Here is a 17,681-nt window from a genome sequence, read left to right as displayed (position 1 = left end):
GTTTTATATGCAGTGATGGTTGAGAAGGAGGCGCAGGAAGACAAGACTAACATAGCTTTAACCTTGCCAGTATCTAAGACTCAAATGCTAAATGTTTAATGAGGAGAAATTGCCTCCTCTTTTACTGAATTTTAAATCAGAGGAATATGTTGCTTACTCCCACTGTTCTTTCTTTCTCTCCCTCTCTTGTTTGTCCTTGGAACATAGCAATATCAAGCTATATGCGATCTCTGCATTAAAAATATGACTTGAATTGTACATAGATTTTTGGGCTTAGTTCGAGGCAATGGCAACTGTCTCCTTATGCCTCCTTTCTTCTTTTATGGGTGGAAGGAGTGGGGGTTGTAAGTGAAAGAGAACATCTTATACAAGATATTGTCAGGATTCTGACATTGGGGCTATTAGGTCAAAATTATTACTCCTTTTTAAAAGGAGTGATGACGTAGAATAATCCCCAGCTGTCTTAACAAATTTAATCACCTTCATTTGATCTTTCTCTCTTTCACCTATCAGCATTCTTCTATATCCTGAGCTAGTGCTTCCATGCGGTGGACCATATATGCAGCACAAATTGCAAATCAGCAGGTAAAATAAAAGTGGCAGTTTGCCATACTGGAGACCTTGTGCTTCCTTATTAGCGCCAGTGAAAGCTGAAGAATGCTGACAGTATATGGAAAGTGATCCATGTAGGGTTTATTAAACAGCATTTTCTAAGTGCATATTTTGTGTGGCTTGCTTCATTAAATTATAGATTTTCTTCCCCATGTGCTTTAATTTGCAAACTTCTCAATAGTCAGACCTACTTTTGGATGTCACATTCTGACTATTGTCCTATTTTTAAGCCAAGTACATCATGCAGGTTTTAAGTCCAAAGCCCTAAATGATTTGGATCTGAAGATTACCTATTTCCATATCTTTTTAGGTATCTGTCTTCAAAACTCTTGTGAAGATTCCTGAACCTCCTATGGCAGTGTGAAATATGATCACAGAACAGGGCTTTCCTTCTGTGTAGCCATGCTTTACTTTCCTTACTGAAAAATAAGCACGGGGTAATGAGTCATGATTGGAAATATAGCACTGTGTAGGTTGGAAATATAGTACTGTGTAGGTTGGGCTGAAAACTGATATTGACTAGAAAATCAGCTGATTTCCCAATCTGGAAATGATTAGTTATATGTGGTCTGGGAGTGAGGACTTGTATTTGGTGGTTTAGATAAAAATTGACTTTTGAATGATTATTTTGCCCACATTTATTTTGAAAATATAAGATTTGGGAGGACTTTAAGGAGATGAGGAAACAGGTGCATGAGAACCACAGGTCATTGTTTCTCCAGCCTTGCCTTACATTATAAGAAGAAACAAGAAGCCGAAGGTAAAAAGTCAGCAAAATGGAAGCTAAAAAGAATTTTAGTTAGAGTTCAAAATCATACACAAATTGCATATTTTGTCATCAGTGGATTTCTTTGCAAGGTAGATCCCTTGTTGACACACTTGTGATATGTGTAATTTAATAATCAGATTCCAGTTTTAAATTTTGATTATATAGCTTCTTTTTAGTCTCAATTTCCTGCATCTTTTTTTAAAGTCTCAGCTCTCCTCTCTCTTTTACAATGCACAAAGGAGTTTAGATCACCACACAGTACTTTTTGAGAGACAAAATCATGTGTCATTCAAGAACTTGAGATAATTTTAATTTTTCTACTGCATATCTTCAATTTGGGTTGTTGTAGGTTTTTTTGGGCTATATGGCCATGTTCTAGAGGCATTTCTCCTGACATTTTGCCTGCATCTATGGCAAGCATCCTCAGAGGTAGTGAGGTCTGTTGGAATTAGGAAAAGGGGTTTATATATCTGTGGAATGACCAGGGTGGGACAAAGGACTTTTGTCTGCTGGAGCTAGCTGTGAATGTTTCAACTGACCACCTTGATTAGCATTTGATTGCCTGGCAATGCCTGGAGCAATCTTTTGTTGAGAGGTGATTAGATGTCCTTGTTTGTTTCCTCTCTGTTGTTGTGCTGTTCTAATTTTAGAGTTTTTTTAATACTGATAGCCAGATTTTGTTCATTTTCATGGTTTCCTCCTTTCTGTTGAAATTGTCCACATGCTTGTGGATTTCAATGGCTTCTCTGTAGAGTCTGACATGGTGCTTGTTGGAGTGATCCAGCATTTCTGTGTTCTCAAATAATATGTTGCGTCCAGGTTGGTTCATCAGGTGCTCTACTATGGCTAACTTCTCTGGTTGAAGTAGTCTGCAATGCCTTTCATGTTCCTTGATTCGTGTTTGTGCGCTGCGTTTGGTGGTCCCTATGTAGACTTGTCCACAACTGCATGGTATACGGTAGACTCCTTATAATCTAACACTACTATCCCTAGGTTAGTACTGTGTGCAGTTGTGCTAGCCATTCAAATAGCTCAAATAATCAAAAGGGAAACTGGACATTTCCTTTCAGACACTTTCTTTCATACTGACAGTATGATAGTGTTAGGTTATTTGAGGAACACTACCAAATTAAATTTGCCAATGTTATAGTGTAGATTTCTCATCACTGAGAAATCTAGGCAAGGAGTGTGCTGGTACGGCTGTACCAGGACCTCCAACTTTATTTTCTTTCTGTTATCTGTTTGCAGTCATAGGGCAGGCCTCCTGTCCATCATAATTAAGCTTTGGTTCCACCTCTTGTTCAGGGCTCTGGGAGGGAAAGGAGCAATTTTTTGGGCAGTTGCACACAAGGAAGCTAGACTATAGGACGTAGACCAGCTCGTCCTGTGGAAAAGCTTCTTTTCCCAAGAGCATCCAGGGAAAGGAGCATCCAGGGAAAAGATCCCAAGGCTCTGGCTGAGAGCTCACAGCCTCTCAGCCTCACAACAAACAGAGGTAAAACAGCCCTGAAGTTCCCAAAGAACTCTCTGAGGGAGGACAGCACTAGAGATCCACCGAACTGCAGCTGAAATATCTTCAAGCCTCGGCTGGTAGGTCTACTCAATACGCAGACGCATTTGGAATCGGTAGTAGGACCCACACCGATGAGGAATAGATAGTAAACAGCCTGGGAGAGGTTAAAAAGGGTTTTTCCCACAGAGAAAGTTCAGTTAATTAAAGTCAGGTACCAGCCCATTGAGGACTAGACTAAGAAAGCCTTGAAGTGTTGTTTGAACCATTGAAGATTTGTTGTTTGTTCCATAATAAAGACTTTGTTGTATCACTAAAAACTTTAAAGACCATCACTTCAGAAAGATCCATGAGAACCTCTCTTTGAGGCACCTCTGGCTTCCCGCTGGGCTTAAAGTATACGTCCTATAGAAAAGTACAGCTATTACAGGCCCAGCGCATGACAGAACAGAGGCCATGAGGTTCTAGGCTGTTTTAATGAAAACCGAAGACATCATCTGCAAAAGTGCAGTGATCCATCCACAATGCCATTCATAGATGATAATACTATTTTATGGTAACTTAAAATATGTTATGCTAACGACATTTGCATTGGGAAGAATATCAGTGATTGTGATTTAAGTCCATATTAAATGAAATTGAATTTGCTAATAAATTTTGCTGTTTCATCTCAAAGCATTGGGGACTTCAAAGTATATGCTTTACTTTCCTGTTTGTTTGTTCCACATTAGCATCATAGTTTCTCCACAGACTGCACATTCTAACAATAGTCTACTAATTCAAAGCTATGCTCCAGTATTACTTTCCTAGAATGTATTTGTTTCAAAGATTGAACGCTGTTGGCTAAGTAAAAGTTGGTGATTTCACTGGGATGGGATTTGGTTTGCCCTCATATTGTAAAGTGTAAACAAAAAAAATGGCAAAGAAAGAAAAACTCCTACAGTACAGCAAGGGTTTGGGGTTGGTTCCAGAGAGATATTTCACAATTTTGTAAATATGCAACATTTAAAACTCATTCGTGTTGACTAGTTGCGTGGTCTTTTAAACATTCGTAAGGAACACTGGGTAATTAAGAGCAAGAGTTAATAATTTGAGGAAAATAACAATCTTCTGCTAGTACTTGTGCTCCACTCTCATGCTATAGATATGTAAAAACTTTCACAGGGCTGGAGACTCCATTTATGGTGCTAAGAGGACCTGTCTGAAATCAAATCTCACAACTGTGAGATACTTTCATAACCCCAGATTTTCCAGCCAGAATGAGATTTATTGGGCTTCTGTGATAAATGAGTTCAGCTGTCATCCACCATGTCAGAATAAAAGAAGCCTGGCTCATATTTGAACGTGTATTGTTTGCAGAATGCCATGTAGCATAATCTGGAAAAATGCCAGCAGGCAGTCTCATGCTGCTTCTTAGTCATTTAAAATGACATTAATATATTGTGGAATATGAGTTTCTAAAAATTGCATCCAGAGATTTCTGATAGTTGATCCATTGTAATAAGAAACATCAAACCTAGCATGGTACCTTCTGAAGAGGCTGTAGTGGTGAGCATCCTGCTATTGAAATATTTACCGAGATTTAATAGTCATTGATACTGTTATAGTCATTATAATTATTTAGGAGTACACATTTGTTGAAATAAATCCTCTGGCTAAAATCACAGCAGAGCATACACCACTAAAAGGATGTGTATGTTTTAAACTGCCACAAAGCGAGGCAGTTTTTCTCTCAGTGTGTTTCTTTTGATATCTGTCCAATATCTATAGCACAGAAAATATTAGTTGGTGCACCCTATACTGAATATTTAGTTCCTGACACAGTTCAGGGTAAGAATGAACACATCTATCATATTAACTTTATCATGTACCTTACATTAGAAGTCGGTTAGACCTATTCAGAGGAAACACTAGTGTCAAGATCAAATAATGTCTAGTTTTTTAGGGAAAGAGCTGAGTGCCCCAATATTTGTAATCTGGTAATTCAATAACACAATAGCTATATTGCCCATGTAGTAAGAATATCTTGACAGAAATTATATGCATTAAATTAGTTGCATATAGTCATCTTATTTCCCCCCCGTGTCTTTCCTGTTTGGTTTCTCCTGCTATCAATTAAATTTTAAATAGAATGAAAGGGAGGAGAGTGCAATTGGTGAATGTTGTGATGCAGTGAATTTGTTGGAACATTAATCCGAAATCAAGCAGCAAACGTTTTTGTTGCAATCCTTTTTTTTTTTTTTACATCAGATGACACTACAGTTCCCCCAAGGCTTCATGGGGGGAAGTGACTTGATAGCACTTGGAACTCGTTCTATGATGTGCTGCAGTGCAGCAAACCAAGAATTTTATTGAGTTTATATGCACCATTTTGTATGCCAGAGCAAGTTAGCTTGTTGAATACAAAGTATGTTGTTCTCTTTATGATGCTCTTTCCGCACATTGCAGTTGCTGCTAAACTGCCCTCTGCTGTTCTTTCTGTAAAGCTACAGCATGCAACATAAATGTGTGCTGCTCTTGTTCAAAAGCATATTTCCTGAACTTCTAGGTGTGCTGTACTACAATTGTTGTACTGGCTAGCAATAGTAAAAGCTGCAGGCCAACACATCTGAAGCACACAAGACTAGGGAGAGCACTATTCTATCACACTCAAATATTTCTTGTATTTCTTACATGATTGTCAAAGAATGTAGACATAAGAAATGTCAAAATACTTACTGTTGGATATAATATTTTGACAATAGATGAGCCTTCCTGGGCAACACAAATGCTATTTTTTTTCAAGGAATTTAGAGTTTTCTTTCTATAAAATACTAGCTGTACCCTGCTGCGTGTTGCTGTGGCCTATAGTAAGAATTTTTGAAGTAGAGGTAGAGATCTGGACTATTATGAAAGAGAGGTACCTACCTATTCCTTCCCCCCTTTTTCTTCCCTTTTCTCTCCTTTCTTCCTTCTCTACCTCTTTCTTTCATTCCTTCCTTCGCTCTTTGGTTTCATCCTTCCTTCTCTCTTTCCTTCCTTCCCTCCCTCTTTCTCTATTTGTTCCTTTGTCTCCTTTCTTCCCTCCCTGTTTCCTTCCTTCTTTCATTTTTTATTTCCTTTTCTCCTTCCTTCCTTCTTTACCTCTTTCCTGCCTTTCCTTCCCGTTTCCCCTCCCTCCTTTCTTCTCTCCTTCCTTCCTGTCTGTTCTCACCCAATACCATGGTAGAGTCCCTTCTAAGTCTATTCTATGAGCCTATTTAATATAGTAATATATAGTAGTAACATTATATTATATTGTAGTATATATAACAATAATATATATAATATATATTATATAGCAATATATATAATAATATATAAAGATATATATATATTATTATTGTTTATATATATATATATATATATATATATATATATCAATCACACCAACCAGTGATCCAACATCCATCTGTGTGTGTGTGCATGCGTGTGTCTACACTGCCATATAATCCAGTCCTAAGTAGATAATTTGGATTTTACATGGCAGTGTGGAAGGTTTGACTTTGGGTGCATCTACACTATAGATTTAATAAAGGAGGATGTAGCTGGTGAGGGGAGGAGAAAAAGGAAGGAAAGAAAGGGAGGAAGGGAAGGGAATGGAGGGAAGGAGAAGGAAGGGAAGCAGAGAAAGGGAGGGAAGGGGGGGATTGGACCGGATGGCCTTTAGGGCTCCCTTCCAACTGGTTGGCCATCTGTTGTGAGGGCTTTGATGGTGTCTTCCTTTACTGCCAAATGAGGTTGGGTTGGATGGTCTTTGGAGCTTCTTTCCAAACAATGTCAGTTTCGTGTGTCCTTATAACCCCCATCATAGCACCTTCGTCCCTCCTTTGTGCTGTGGGAGTGTGTGTGTGGGAGACAGAGAGTGGGAGAGACAGAGAGTGTGCACAGAGTGTGGCCCGACTCCCTCTTTTTTCCTCCCCCTCCTCTCTTTCCTCCCCCTCCTCCTTCTCCTCAGCCTCTGTCCTTTGATCCCTTGCCTTAGTGTTAGTTAGGGGCTGAGAGACACGCAGGGAGCAGCAACCATTGCTGCCCCTGCTGCTTCGGAACCCTCATTCTGTGTCCTCAGCGTGAGTGGGGGGAGAGGTGTGTTGTCTTCTTCATTTTTTGAATTTAAATGTGTTTTTGTGGGAGTTTTTCAATAATGGTCACTCTTTGGATTGTGAGGAGTTTTGTTGCCAAATTCGGGGTCATTTGGCCCAGTGGTTTGTTTTGTTTTTAAGGTACTCATTATGCACAGAGCCACGTAGTCCAGTCCCCTGTCATGCAGGAAAATATGATCAAAGCACTCCTGACAGATGATCATTGAGTCTCTGTTTAGAAACGTCCAGAGAAGGAAACTTCATCATGCTCTGAGGAAGTCTATTGCACTGCTGAACAGCTCTTGCCATCAGGAAGTTCTTCCTAATCGTTAGGTGGCATCTTTTTTCCTGCAATTTGAATCCATTGCCCTGTGTCCTAATCTCCAGAGCAGCAGAAAAAAGCCCTCTCCTCAATGTGACATCCTTTCAAATATTTCAACATAGCTATCATGTCCCCTCTTACTCTCTTTTCTCCAAACTCAACATACCCAGCTCCCTAAGCCTTTCCTCATAGTGCTTGGCTTCCAAACCTTTGATCAAATTTTGCCACCTTTCTTTAGACACCTTCTAACTTTTCAATATCCTTCTTGAACTGTGGTACCCAGAAATGAATGAATCAATAAATAAATAAAACCTCTTTAATCAATTTTTACTTCGGGTGGACAAAATTAGCATGTGTTTTTTTACATACCCCCACAGATAGCCTTCTCTGATTCGCTTGTTTCCATTCAATCACACAGCTGTTGAACCTTGAAAGCTATGTAGAGCTGAGAGGCTGCACATGCTTTTGCTGAGCCCATAAAATCCCAGTACAATTAATTATATGGTGCTTTTGAGTAGTTAGGAAGGTAATTATCAGTAAAGCAGGCATTTACAATGTGCAAAACTTAAGAAAAAAACAGGGCCATAAGGTTTATAATTCACAATGGAGGTATGATTTTTTTCATAGAATCATTGAAATATAAAGCTGGAAGAGACCGCATGGTCTATCTAGTCCAATCCCATTGCCATTCAGGAATATACAATCAAAGCAGTTTGTGGGTGGGGTGTCAGATGATACCATATTTTTCCAGCACTCTCTTCTTTTTCCATTACTGTACAAAAATATCAGAGAGGAAGAACAAAATAATAGCATAATCTTTTTGCAGATGAGGTACCATGTAATTGAAGAACAGTGGGGAGACTTGTCCATGAAGGAAATTGATGATGTGTTGCTGGTGCCCTTGCTTCCTTGCTTGCCTAGCATTTCTGATTTTAGAGTAATTTCTTGCCTTGCATTGCAAGTTCTTTCCTTGGACCTGCCAGCTTTCATTTTTAATTAATTGCTTTCTGGGTGTTTCGTCAACCACACTTTTCAATTTGGTATTTAATTAGTAGATTAAACTGAAAAACAGCAATGCTTATTTCCAAGTACATGGTTCAGGCTGAATGCCTCTAGCCTCATGCTTCAAGTACTTCTTTATTAATTCAGTTTAAAAAATTCAATTATGCCATGATAGCTTGGCATGAAAATCAAGGAAAATCAAGCTAATAAATTTCCTTGCTGGATTGTGAAACTGGTTAAACCATGTGTCTGAAATGAGTTGCGAAATTCACTTTGTTTAGAACTTACAATTCACAGAGTTATAGCTTGATGATGCCAGTTTTAATGAGAGAAGGTTTCTCATGAATATTCTAAAACTGAGTGAAAATATTCAAAAAAGAATGCTCTTTGCCAATCAGTTTGACTATTGTGAAATCTGAGCTGAAATTCATGTATTCCTTAGAAATGACTTTCCAAACTAGATCATAGAATTGGAAGAGACCACAAAGGTCATCCAGTCAAATTCCTTGCCATACAAGAATACACAAGTAAAGCACTCCTGACAGATGGTCATCCAGTCTCTGTTTTTAAACATCCAGAGAAGGAAACTCCATCACATTCTGAGGAAGCATATTCCATTGTTGAATGACTGTTATCATCAGGAATGTCTTCATAATGTTTAGGTGGAATCTCTGTGTGTAGTTTGAATCCATTACTCTAGAGCAGGGGTCCTCAAACTAAGGCCCGGGGGCCGGATGCAGACCTCCAAGGTCATTTACCCGGCCCTCGCTAAGGGTCAACCTAAGTCTGAAATGACTTGAAAGCACACAACAATAACAACTATCCTATCTCATCAGCCAAAAGCAGGCCCACACATCCCATTGAAATACTACTAAGTTTATGTTTGTTAGAATTGTTCTTCATTTTAATTATTGTGTTGTTTTTAAGTGTCTTTTGCACTACAAATAAGATATGTGCAGTGTGCATAGGAATTCATTCATGTTTTTTTTTCAAATTATAATCCAGCCCTCCAAGAGTTTGAGGGACTATGATCTCGCCCTCTGTTTAAAACGTTTGAGGACCCCTGCTCTAGAGGAGCAGAAAACAAGCTTCTCTATCTTCAATATGACAGCCTTTCAATTATTTAAACAATAGCTATCATGTTATCTCTCATCCATCTTTTCTCCAGGATAAATATACCCAGGTCCCGAAGCTGCTCTCATAGGGCATTTTGGTCTCCATTCTCTGGACATATTCCTGCTTATCAATATTGTAGTGTCCAGAAATGGACATGGTATTCCAGGTGAAGTCTGATGAAAACAGAATACAGTGATTCTATTATTTCAGACTATACAGAACCACCTCTCTAAGCCACCCACATATGCCATGGCTTCCAATTCTTTGCCCTTTTACCTTGCGATTACATCCAGTATTTTCCTACATTTACTGAAATCAACTTTCCTAAAGTCTTAGCCCCGTTCCACACAGCTGAATAAAATCCTACATTTTTTTTGGTTTGAACAGGAATATATGGCAGTGTGGACTAAGAAAACTCATTTCAAAGCAGATGTGGCATTTTCTGCCTTGATATTCATGGTTATATGGCTGTGTGGAAGGGCCCTTAGAAAAGTCTGCATCACACAGAAATATGTGGGTGGGTTTGCCTCTATGGATTTTAAGACTCATTTCCATTCCAAAGAATATATCAGAAGGAAATGTAACCTCATCAGATATGAATTGTTCTCTGTTCCCACATACTCCCAAGATGTTTTAAGGGTCGAAGTACCATGGAGCCCTTCACATGATGTAAAACTACTTTTGTAGAGAAAGTATGTGGGGACAGGAGAAACCATCTTTTGAACTACCAATGTGCCTGCAAACAAGAGAAAGTGATTGACAACACATGGAATGTGATCTGACAGATTTGCCGGTGACATGGAGGAATGGGTGTTCCTCACCATTTTGCTTTCACTGCATTTTCTTCTTAATATTAATCTGTTGTTGTTTATTCATTCAGTCACTTCTGACTCTTCGTGACCTCATGGACTAGCCCATGCCAAAGCTCCCTGTTGGCCGTCACCACCCCCAGCTCCTTCAGAGTCAAGCCAGTCACTTCAAGGATACCATCCATCCATCTTGCCCTTGGTCGGCCCCTCTTCCTTTTTCCTTCCATTTTCCCCAGCATCATTGTCTTCTCCAAGCTTTCCTGTCTTCTCATGATGTGACCAAAGTACTTCATCTTTGCCTCTACCATCCTTCCCTCCAATGAGCAGTCGGGCTTTATTTCCTGATGTATGGACTGGTTGGTTCTTCTCGTGGTCCAAGTAATCTAGGCTTTTGAAATTGTTGTCTTGCTAGCTTTTTAATATAACACTGGCCTAATGGAGGTAAGGAAAGCCTGGGAGAAAGGGATTGTAGCAAAGTGGTTTATAATAACATTGGTCTAATGTAGGGCAGGAAGGCTTGGGAAAAACAGATAATGGAAAAGGTGTTTAAAATCCCCACACTTTCCACACCAAACGGAAAGAGGACCATAGTAATCTTGTCTTTTGATATTCAAGTTTTCCTTGATTAAAAATATGTGGAGTGGGCAGGAACTGCACTTGCTGGTGTGATGGTTCAGAATGCAGAACAAATGGGAGAAGGACAAAGAACATAAAGCGTCTGATGGGGTTTATAAAATAAAATGATGCCTTAAAATGGAAGGGAATGGTACACTTTGCTAAGAAGATGATCCCCCCCCCCCCACACACACACACACTTTCTGCAATGAGCCTGATAAAAGTTCCTATCATATCTGATGGATTTTTTCCTCTCCACTTTAGATATTGACTCCGGCACAAATCAAGTCAATTTGCCAGGCAATATTAGAATCTGGGAAACAGTATGCACTGAGGAAGAGAAAACCAGTTCCCCTCATGTACTCTTACTATGGAACAGAATATCTTGGTAAGTACTTTTTAAAGTATGGAGTTTTTGTTGCCATTAAATATTTCACAATCAAGGAATAGCTATAATACCACGTCATGACAAAGCATGGCCAATCAGAAAAGACAAAAATATTCCAAAAGTTGGAGGCAGTAGGAGTAGACCAAGGTGGATTGACTGAGGCCCCATTTACACTGCCATAAAATGCAATTTGAATCTGCATTATATAATCAGTATAGTCTCATCAAATGCAGTTTAAGTGCACTAAACTGCATCATATGAGTATACATTGATTATATAATGCGGTTTGAGACTGCATTATAAGGCAGTGTAGATGGTGCCTGATAAAAGGAAACCCCAGCCCTAGGTTTGCAAGACCTGAACAGAACTATTAATAACACAGTCTCTTGGAGGTTTTATCTTAATACTGTGACCGGTCATCATAAGCTAAGGCCAGTTTAATAGCATATAATAACAAAGGGTTGCACGGGATTACATAATTGGATCAGCCCAATCTTGAGTGGTCAGTTAGAATTTCTCTCTTAAGAGCTTCCAAATTCCTTACAAAGGAATATTGGTGTTTAGAAGCTACTTTTGGTGTCTTTGTTCCTTTGCCTTTGAGATGCTGTTCAATAGTGAAGGCCACATTGAGCTTATTTTTGTTGTTAATTTGCATTAATTGTAATCCTGAGGTAGTTGTGTGATCCCTATCCAACTGGAAACTACTTTGGGATAATAAGGAGGTTTTACTTACAATATTATATATTTCATTTTATTTTAAAATCTCAATTTAAATAGTCTTGAATTTCCCTCTGCTTGGCCTTTAATTAAATACATTCAGTTGGAAACTACTATTGATTTAGTCATTTTGCCTAGTTTAAATTTTGACCTTTGTGTAGGACTGCTTGACAAACCCACTGACCTGGCCATTTTTTAAAAAAGTTCTGGGGAAATGGGCACATCTCCTTCCATATATAAAAATATATCCACAGGATTCTCACATGTCCAAGTTATAAATTAGTAAGGAATTATTAAAGGACTATTGCCAGTTCTACCAAAAGGGCTATACTGTTGTAGCATGCCTTACCAACTCTTTCCCAGGCCCTTAAATTCCAGATTCTACTGGTAATAGAGAGTAGATACAAACAAAAGGATGACTGCTAAATAAAAAGTCACTTTTTAAAATTAGTTTTACTAACTGTGATTTAGGTTGTTCTTGCCTTTACACACCCACTTCATACCAAAATAAAATCAGCCTGAACACTACATGGTCTTTTCAATTAGCTCTGGGTGTTTAAGGAAGTGCAAACACCTTGAAACTTTCCAACTTTTCAGGGCTAGTTGTTTTCACTTAGTCAAGTCTAAATGCACAGCTTCTTAACACCCACATCAAACAATTCTAGCCCATCTACTTCTGTAGAAGATGTCAATCTTCCTGGGCATTTCTGCTCTGACCTCAGATTAACTGTCCTTGAAGAACAACAAACTACAAAGGAAGATATGTATCAACAAAATCCAGGCCATTCAGCAGAGTGGATTCAACAGAAACATAGTTTCATTGCACACTACACATATTATAACACTAGTTAACATTCCAACCTCACAAGGACATTCTTAGCCAGTTTTTCATATTGCATTTCTGGTTCTTACATTCTAATAACTCTCTCCAGCATTCATATGTTGATTTGCTCATCCTGGCTTTAAGTGACATCTTTCCTCCTGTCTTTATTTCCCAAATACCATAATTAAAATTGAACTTGTCACCTTAGAGATTTGCATTTTTGTTGCTGTTCACAGTACTCATAAAGGTCTGTTTTTGATGCTTTATTCCATGCATTGCAGAAAATAGACTTATGTATCCTAACACTTAAGCTGTCAGTTTCTTTCTCTAAGTCTCAATTGTACTCCAAGATCCCTTTTCATACTGATATTCCAGACAAATATGGATATGTTTTCAAATTTATTCTTTCATTTGTTCACTCTCCTTTAAAAGTTCATAACCATCTAGCAAACTATGCAATTCAGCTACATTTTTTTCTTTCTTGTCATGGATATTTATCTGTTTTCCAAGCCTATTTTCTAGTATTATAATTCACTGAATAATAACTTCCCTTTAAAAAAGAAAATGCAGTGCAGCACTTCTTAACTGCAGTCATGTCTGTTCTTCACAGGGGCTGCTCATGGACTTTCCTCCATCCTACAGATGCTACTCTCCTATTACGAATACCTCCCATCAGCTGATCAGGAACTAGTATGGCAGAGTGTTGACTTTCTCATGGATCAAGAGCAGAATTGCAACTGGCCTCCAGAACTAGGAGGAATGATTGAGCGGGAGAATGAACTTGTACACTGGTGTCATGGAGCTCCAGGTTTTTCTCATATAGATGCTGTGACATTAAGCCAGGAATTAGTCATTAAAACAGCTTGTAACACACTTTGCTGATGAAAGGGGTCAGATTTTATCTGATCTACATTTGATGCCAGGCTCCCATATTTGTCTTGTCATGCTTTTTCCTTCAGTATTTCCATTATACTTAAAGTGAGTGAAAGATTAGGCAGTTTGAAGTACCACTACTCCTCCAATTGTTAAAAATCCAATGCATCATGCTGTGCCTATTCATATAACCATAAAATAGCTTACTTGCATAAGGGGGAAAAAATCGAAGGTGGCCTCAGAAGACTTCTCTGTCACTATGATCATAATGGTCCTGCCTATGCTCAAATCTATTTGTGGAGAGAAAGTGAATCCATTAGCTTTTAATACCAACCCTCTTTAGTTTCCCACAAAATTCTTGTGTAAAAAGGTAAAGTTATCCCATGGCCTAATGCATTTGGTGACAGCTGCAGACATGTATACAAATATTTTCCAACAACAGTGCATATGTATAAACAATTAAAAAGATATTAATAAACAGCAATGAACAATTTATTGCCCAAAATCATTTGTCTCAGGCAACTTTGTAATGGCTTTCACATAGATTAACTTTACACTGCTACACAGTGTAAAAGCAATCATTGATTTTGAGAATTCTTTAAATCTCACTTTCCAGAAAGTTTCCACAAGTGTTCATTCTCTGCTATCTCAATTAATTTTATCCCCCCCCCCCACCTTCCCATTCATAATTTGCAAGAGTAATCATATATGTTTTTAAGGCAATCGACAACAGAGGATTGGACTAAGAAGAATTTAGTGAGAACAGTGGGTCATTGGAGTTCTTGGATTATCTAATTTCTGTAATGTGGTGGGTTTGTAGAATGATTAATGATTATTTTCAGTTTTAGCAGCCTGATAGCTGGCACATCACACCACATAGGAAATATTTTTATGTGTAGCAATTGTTCTGTATTTTATTACTGTGAAGAACCTTAGACCATTTCTTTGCTCTTTCCCTCAGGCATTGCCTACATGTTTGCAAAAGCATACTTAGTTTCAAAGAAGCCCCAGTATCTAGATAGCTGTATTCGCTGTGGAGAGCTAACTTGGCAGAAAGGACTCCTGAAAAAAGGACCTGGAATATGTCATGGAGTGGCTGGCAGTGCTTATGTGTTCCTGCTTCTCTATAGACTTACAGGAAATTCTAAGTACATATACAGAGCACAAAGGTTGGTACTAACAGTTGATATGGGCAACATTATGGTAGTGATGAGTATATTGCAGGTCATTTCAGACTGTGCAAAGCAATCTGAATTTACTCTTGTTTTCTAAAGGTTTTGATGAAATATAGGACATCTTTATATTCTTATTTAATGATAGTGTCCTAATGGTGATGATTTCATTACTTTCCCCTCAGTTCTAATAGAGTAGGTGAGTTTTGTTGGGATAAAACAGGAAAGGAAAGACCAGATGTTTTCACCAGCAGCTGTGAATTTTAATCCTATTATCCACTAACCATCACAGATATTTACCTTTTTAAAAATCTAGTATACTGTGGAAAGTACCAGGAGCAGGGCTGTGAGTTTTAATTTTCTTTCTGGAGATTTGATGTATGGTACATAATAAGATGTCAGACGTAACATGAAATTCATTTATGTTTCATGTATACCTTTTACACATAACCTGAGGGAATTTTATGCAACATTTTAATTTTATGCATGCAACATAATTTGTGTAGACTGAACTATCAGAAAGCAAAGATGTCACTTACTCAGCCACCCTAGATTTGCTGAGAGTACCATTTGCAGTTATTATAGTGCAACAGTTGCTATGAGATTGTTGGAACCCTCTGACCCCAATTATCAAATAGCATGCTAGGAAAGACTGGGTAAGCCCAAAGAAACAGAGCAAAGGGTATCTGCATGTTGGTTGCTTATCTTTCTCCTTCTGAACTAGAATTTTGCAACCTAAGATAACTTTAGCTTCAGCAAGAAGGTACAGATATTAATAATTCTATCAGAGGTAGGGTTTTTTCGTTATGTCTTTTCCTTATGTCTCCTTGCTATTTGCTAAGTTCAGCCAACAGCACAGGCCTTTGTTTATTCCTGCATCCAATTAAAGACCATGAGATCTACCCCACATATATGGAATCAAAGGTATCATTTTAGGACTGAAACTATGGCGTTTGGAGGAGTTATGCCTCCTCTATTTCCTCCCAACTTGCTTTATTGCCAGATTTGTTAGCATGTATTTAATATATGCGTGTGATTTAACCCGTGTAAAACAATAATCATATAATTACAACCTAATGAACAAGTATTTGTTTAAACCACTTTAAGAAAACCTTCAGAAATCCTTCTGAATCTTTGGATCTAGGCTGGGTTTTTCTTACCAGTCTATGGAAATAATTGTTGAAATTTGGTAGGCTATTGTATTTAGCCAGTGGTTCTCAGCCTGTAGGTCACCAGATGTTTTGGCCTACAACTCCTAGAAATCCCAGTCAGTTTACCAGATGTTAGGATTTCTGGGAGTTGAAGGGCAAAACATCTGGGGACCCCAGGTTGAGAACCACTGATCTAGCTTTTCTTTTCCTTCTTTATTTTCTTAAGTAGAAAAGATAGGTAGAAGATAAGAAATCCATCTACTCTATTCATAAAATAAAAATAAATTAACTTGTCTATGTATCCCCTTCTGCAGCAAGAATTATTCAGTTACTAACAGCTGCAACCCACTTGTGAATATTTTATTCACACTCCTTATGTGACACCAAACTTGTTATATATCTGAGAAAGCTTACATATTTTTTTTTAAAAAAAGGCCTAGAGTCATTTGTGGAATTGTGGATTCTCACCCAACAAATTGTGTCAGATTGCATTTGAAGAGAAACCAAAAATGGACTGGTTTTGATAGAACCAAGATAATTCCCAGCACAATGTAGTGATTTAAGCATTGAACTATAACCCTATGCAATGTGTAGCCTTGGGAAGGTTTTACATGCCTAAGTTTCCAAAGCATCATGGTAGTCATAGGATTGCTGTAAGTCAGAAATGACTTGAAGACACAAAAACAACAACAAAGATGCAACAAGAAATCTATATAAATAAAAACGTAATGTTCGTTTGTGGGATTAACAGAACTTAAAAACCACTGGGGGAATTGACACCAAATCTGGACATGATACACCTAACAACCCAATGTATGTCCTTCACTCCAAAAAAATTATTTTGTCATTTCGGAGTTGTAGCTTCTGGGATTTATAGTTCACCTGCAATCAAAGAGCATTCTCAACCTCACCAATGATGGAATTGAGCCAAACTTGGCACACAGTTCTCCCATGGCCAACAGAAAATACTGGGAGGGTTTGGTGCGCAGTGTCCTTTGGTTTTGGAGTTGTAGTTCACTTACATCCAGAGAGCACTGTGGACTCAAACAAAGATGGATCTGGACCAAACTCTACACGAAGACTCAATATGCCCAAATGTGAACACTGTTGGAGTTTGGGGGGGGGGGGGGATAGAATCTTGACATTTGGGAATTGTAGTTGCTGGGATTTATAGTTCACCTACAATCACAGAGAATTCTGAACCCCACCAACGATAGAATTGGGCCAATCCTCCAACACAGAACCCCATGTGGGCCACAGCAACGCATGGCAGGGGACAGCTAGTTGAATTATAAATGTAAACCAGGCAGAACTAAAGCCAGTCAAGTGAGATGGAGAAACTCTGGCACCAGACCCAGAAAAGTTAAAATAATATGGTAAGAGATGAAATACGATTTCACAGCAACATCAGGAGGTAAATCCCTGTAGAATTCTTAATCATAAGCTTCTTTCTGATGAGGCCATTTTTGATGAAGAAATACTGATGAGGCCACTTTTGATGAAGAAATATGAGCTACAGTGGGGCAGTGTTATGTTGAAGCCAATCAAAGAAGAGCACAAACTGAAACCAATCTAATAGGCCGAGGATGAATAGTGAACCTGTCCATAGAAGCATATGTTATCTTTAGAAAATAACTTGAGATAGGTAATCAATAATAGGTATTGAGATAGTCAATTACTGATTCTTTGTCTCTTTTTCTTG

General features: G+C 38.4%; 1 protein-coding gene across 2 annotated transcripts in view; it reads left to right on the top strand.

Moving 5' to 3' along the window:
• Positions 1-17,681, top strand: part of LANCL3 (LanC like family member 3) — a 42,986-nt gene that overhangs the window by 18,378 nt on the left and 6,927 nt on the right. Inside the window, exons 2-5 of one of the 2 annotated variants that reach the window (XM_060770150.2) lie at positions 11,120-11,243; positions 13,394-13,591; positions 14,618-14,825; positions 15,676-16,086. In XM_060770150.2, the coding sequence (XP_060626133.2) occupies positions 11,120-11,243; positions 13,394-13,591; positions 14,618-14,825; positions 15,676-15,715 (570 nt within the window). In that variant the 3' untranslated portion in view covers positions 15,716-16,086. Of the gene's footprint in view, positions 1-11,119; positions 11,244-13,393; positions 13,592-14,617; positions 14,826-15,675; positions 16,087-17,681 lie in introns of those variants that run through there. The other variant, XM_060770149.2, reaches the window with a different exon arrangement.

Source organism: Anolis sagrei, chromosome 3, assembly GCF_037176765.1.
Source record: "Anolis sagrei isolate rAnoSag1 chromosome 3, rAnoSag1.mat, whole genome shotgun sequence".
NCBI lineage: Eukaryota > Metazoa > Chordata > Lepidosauria > Squamata > Dactyloidae > Anolis > Anolis sagrei.
The sequence above is the reverse complement of the archived record's forward strand: the minus strand, read 5'-3'. Positions and strand labels throughout refer to the sequence as shown.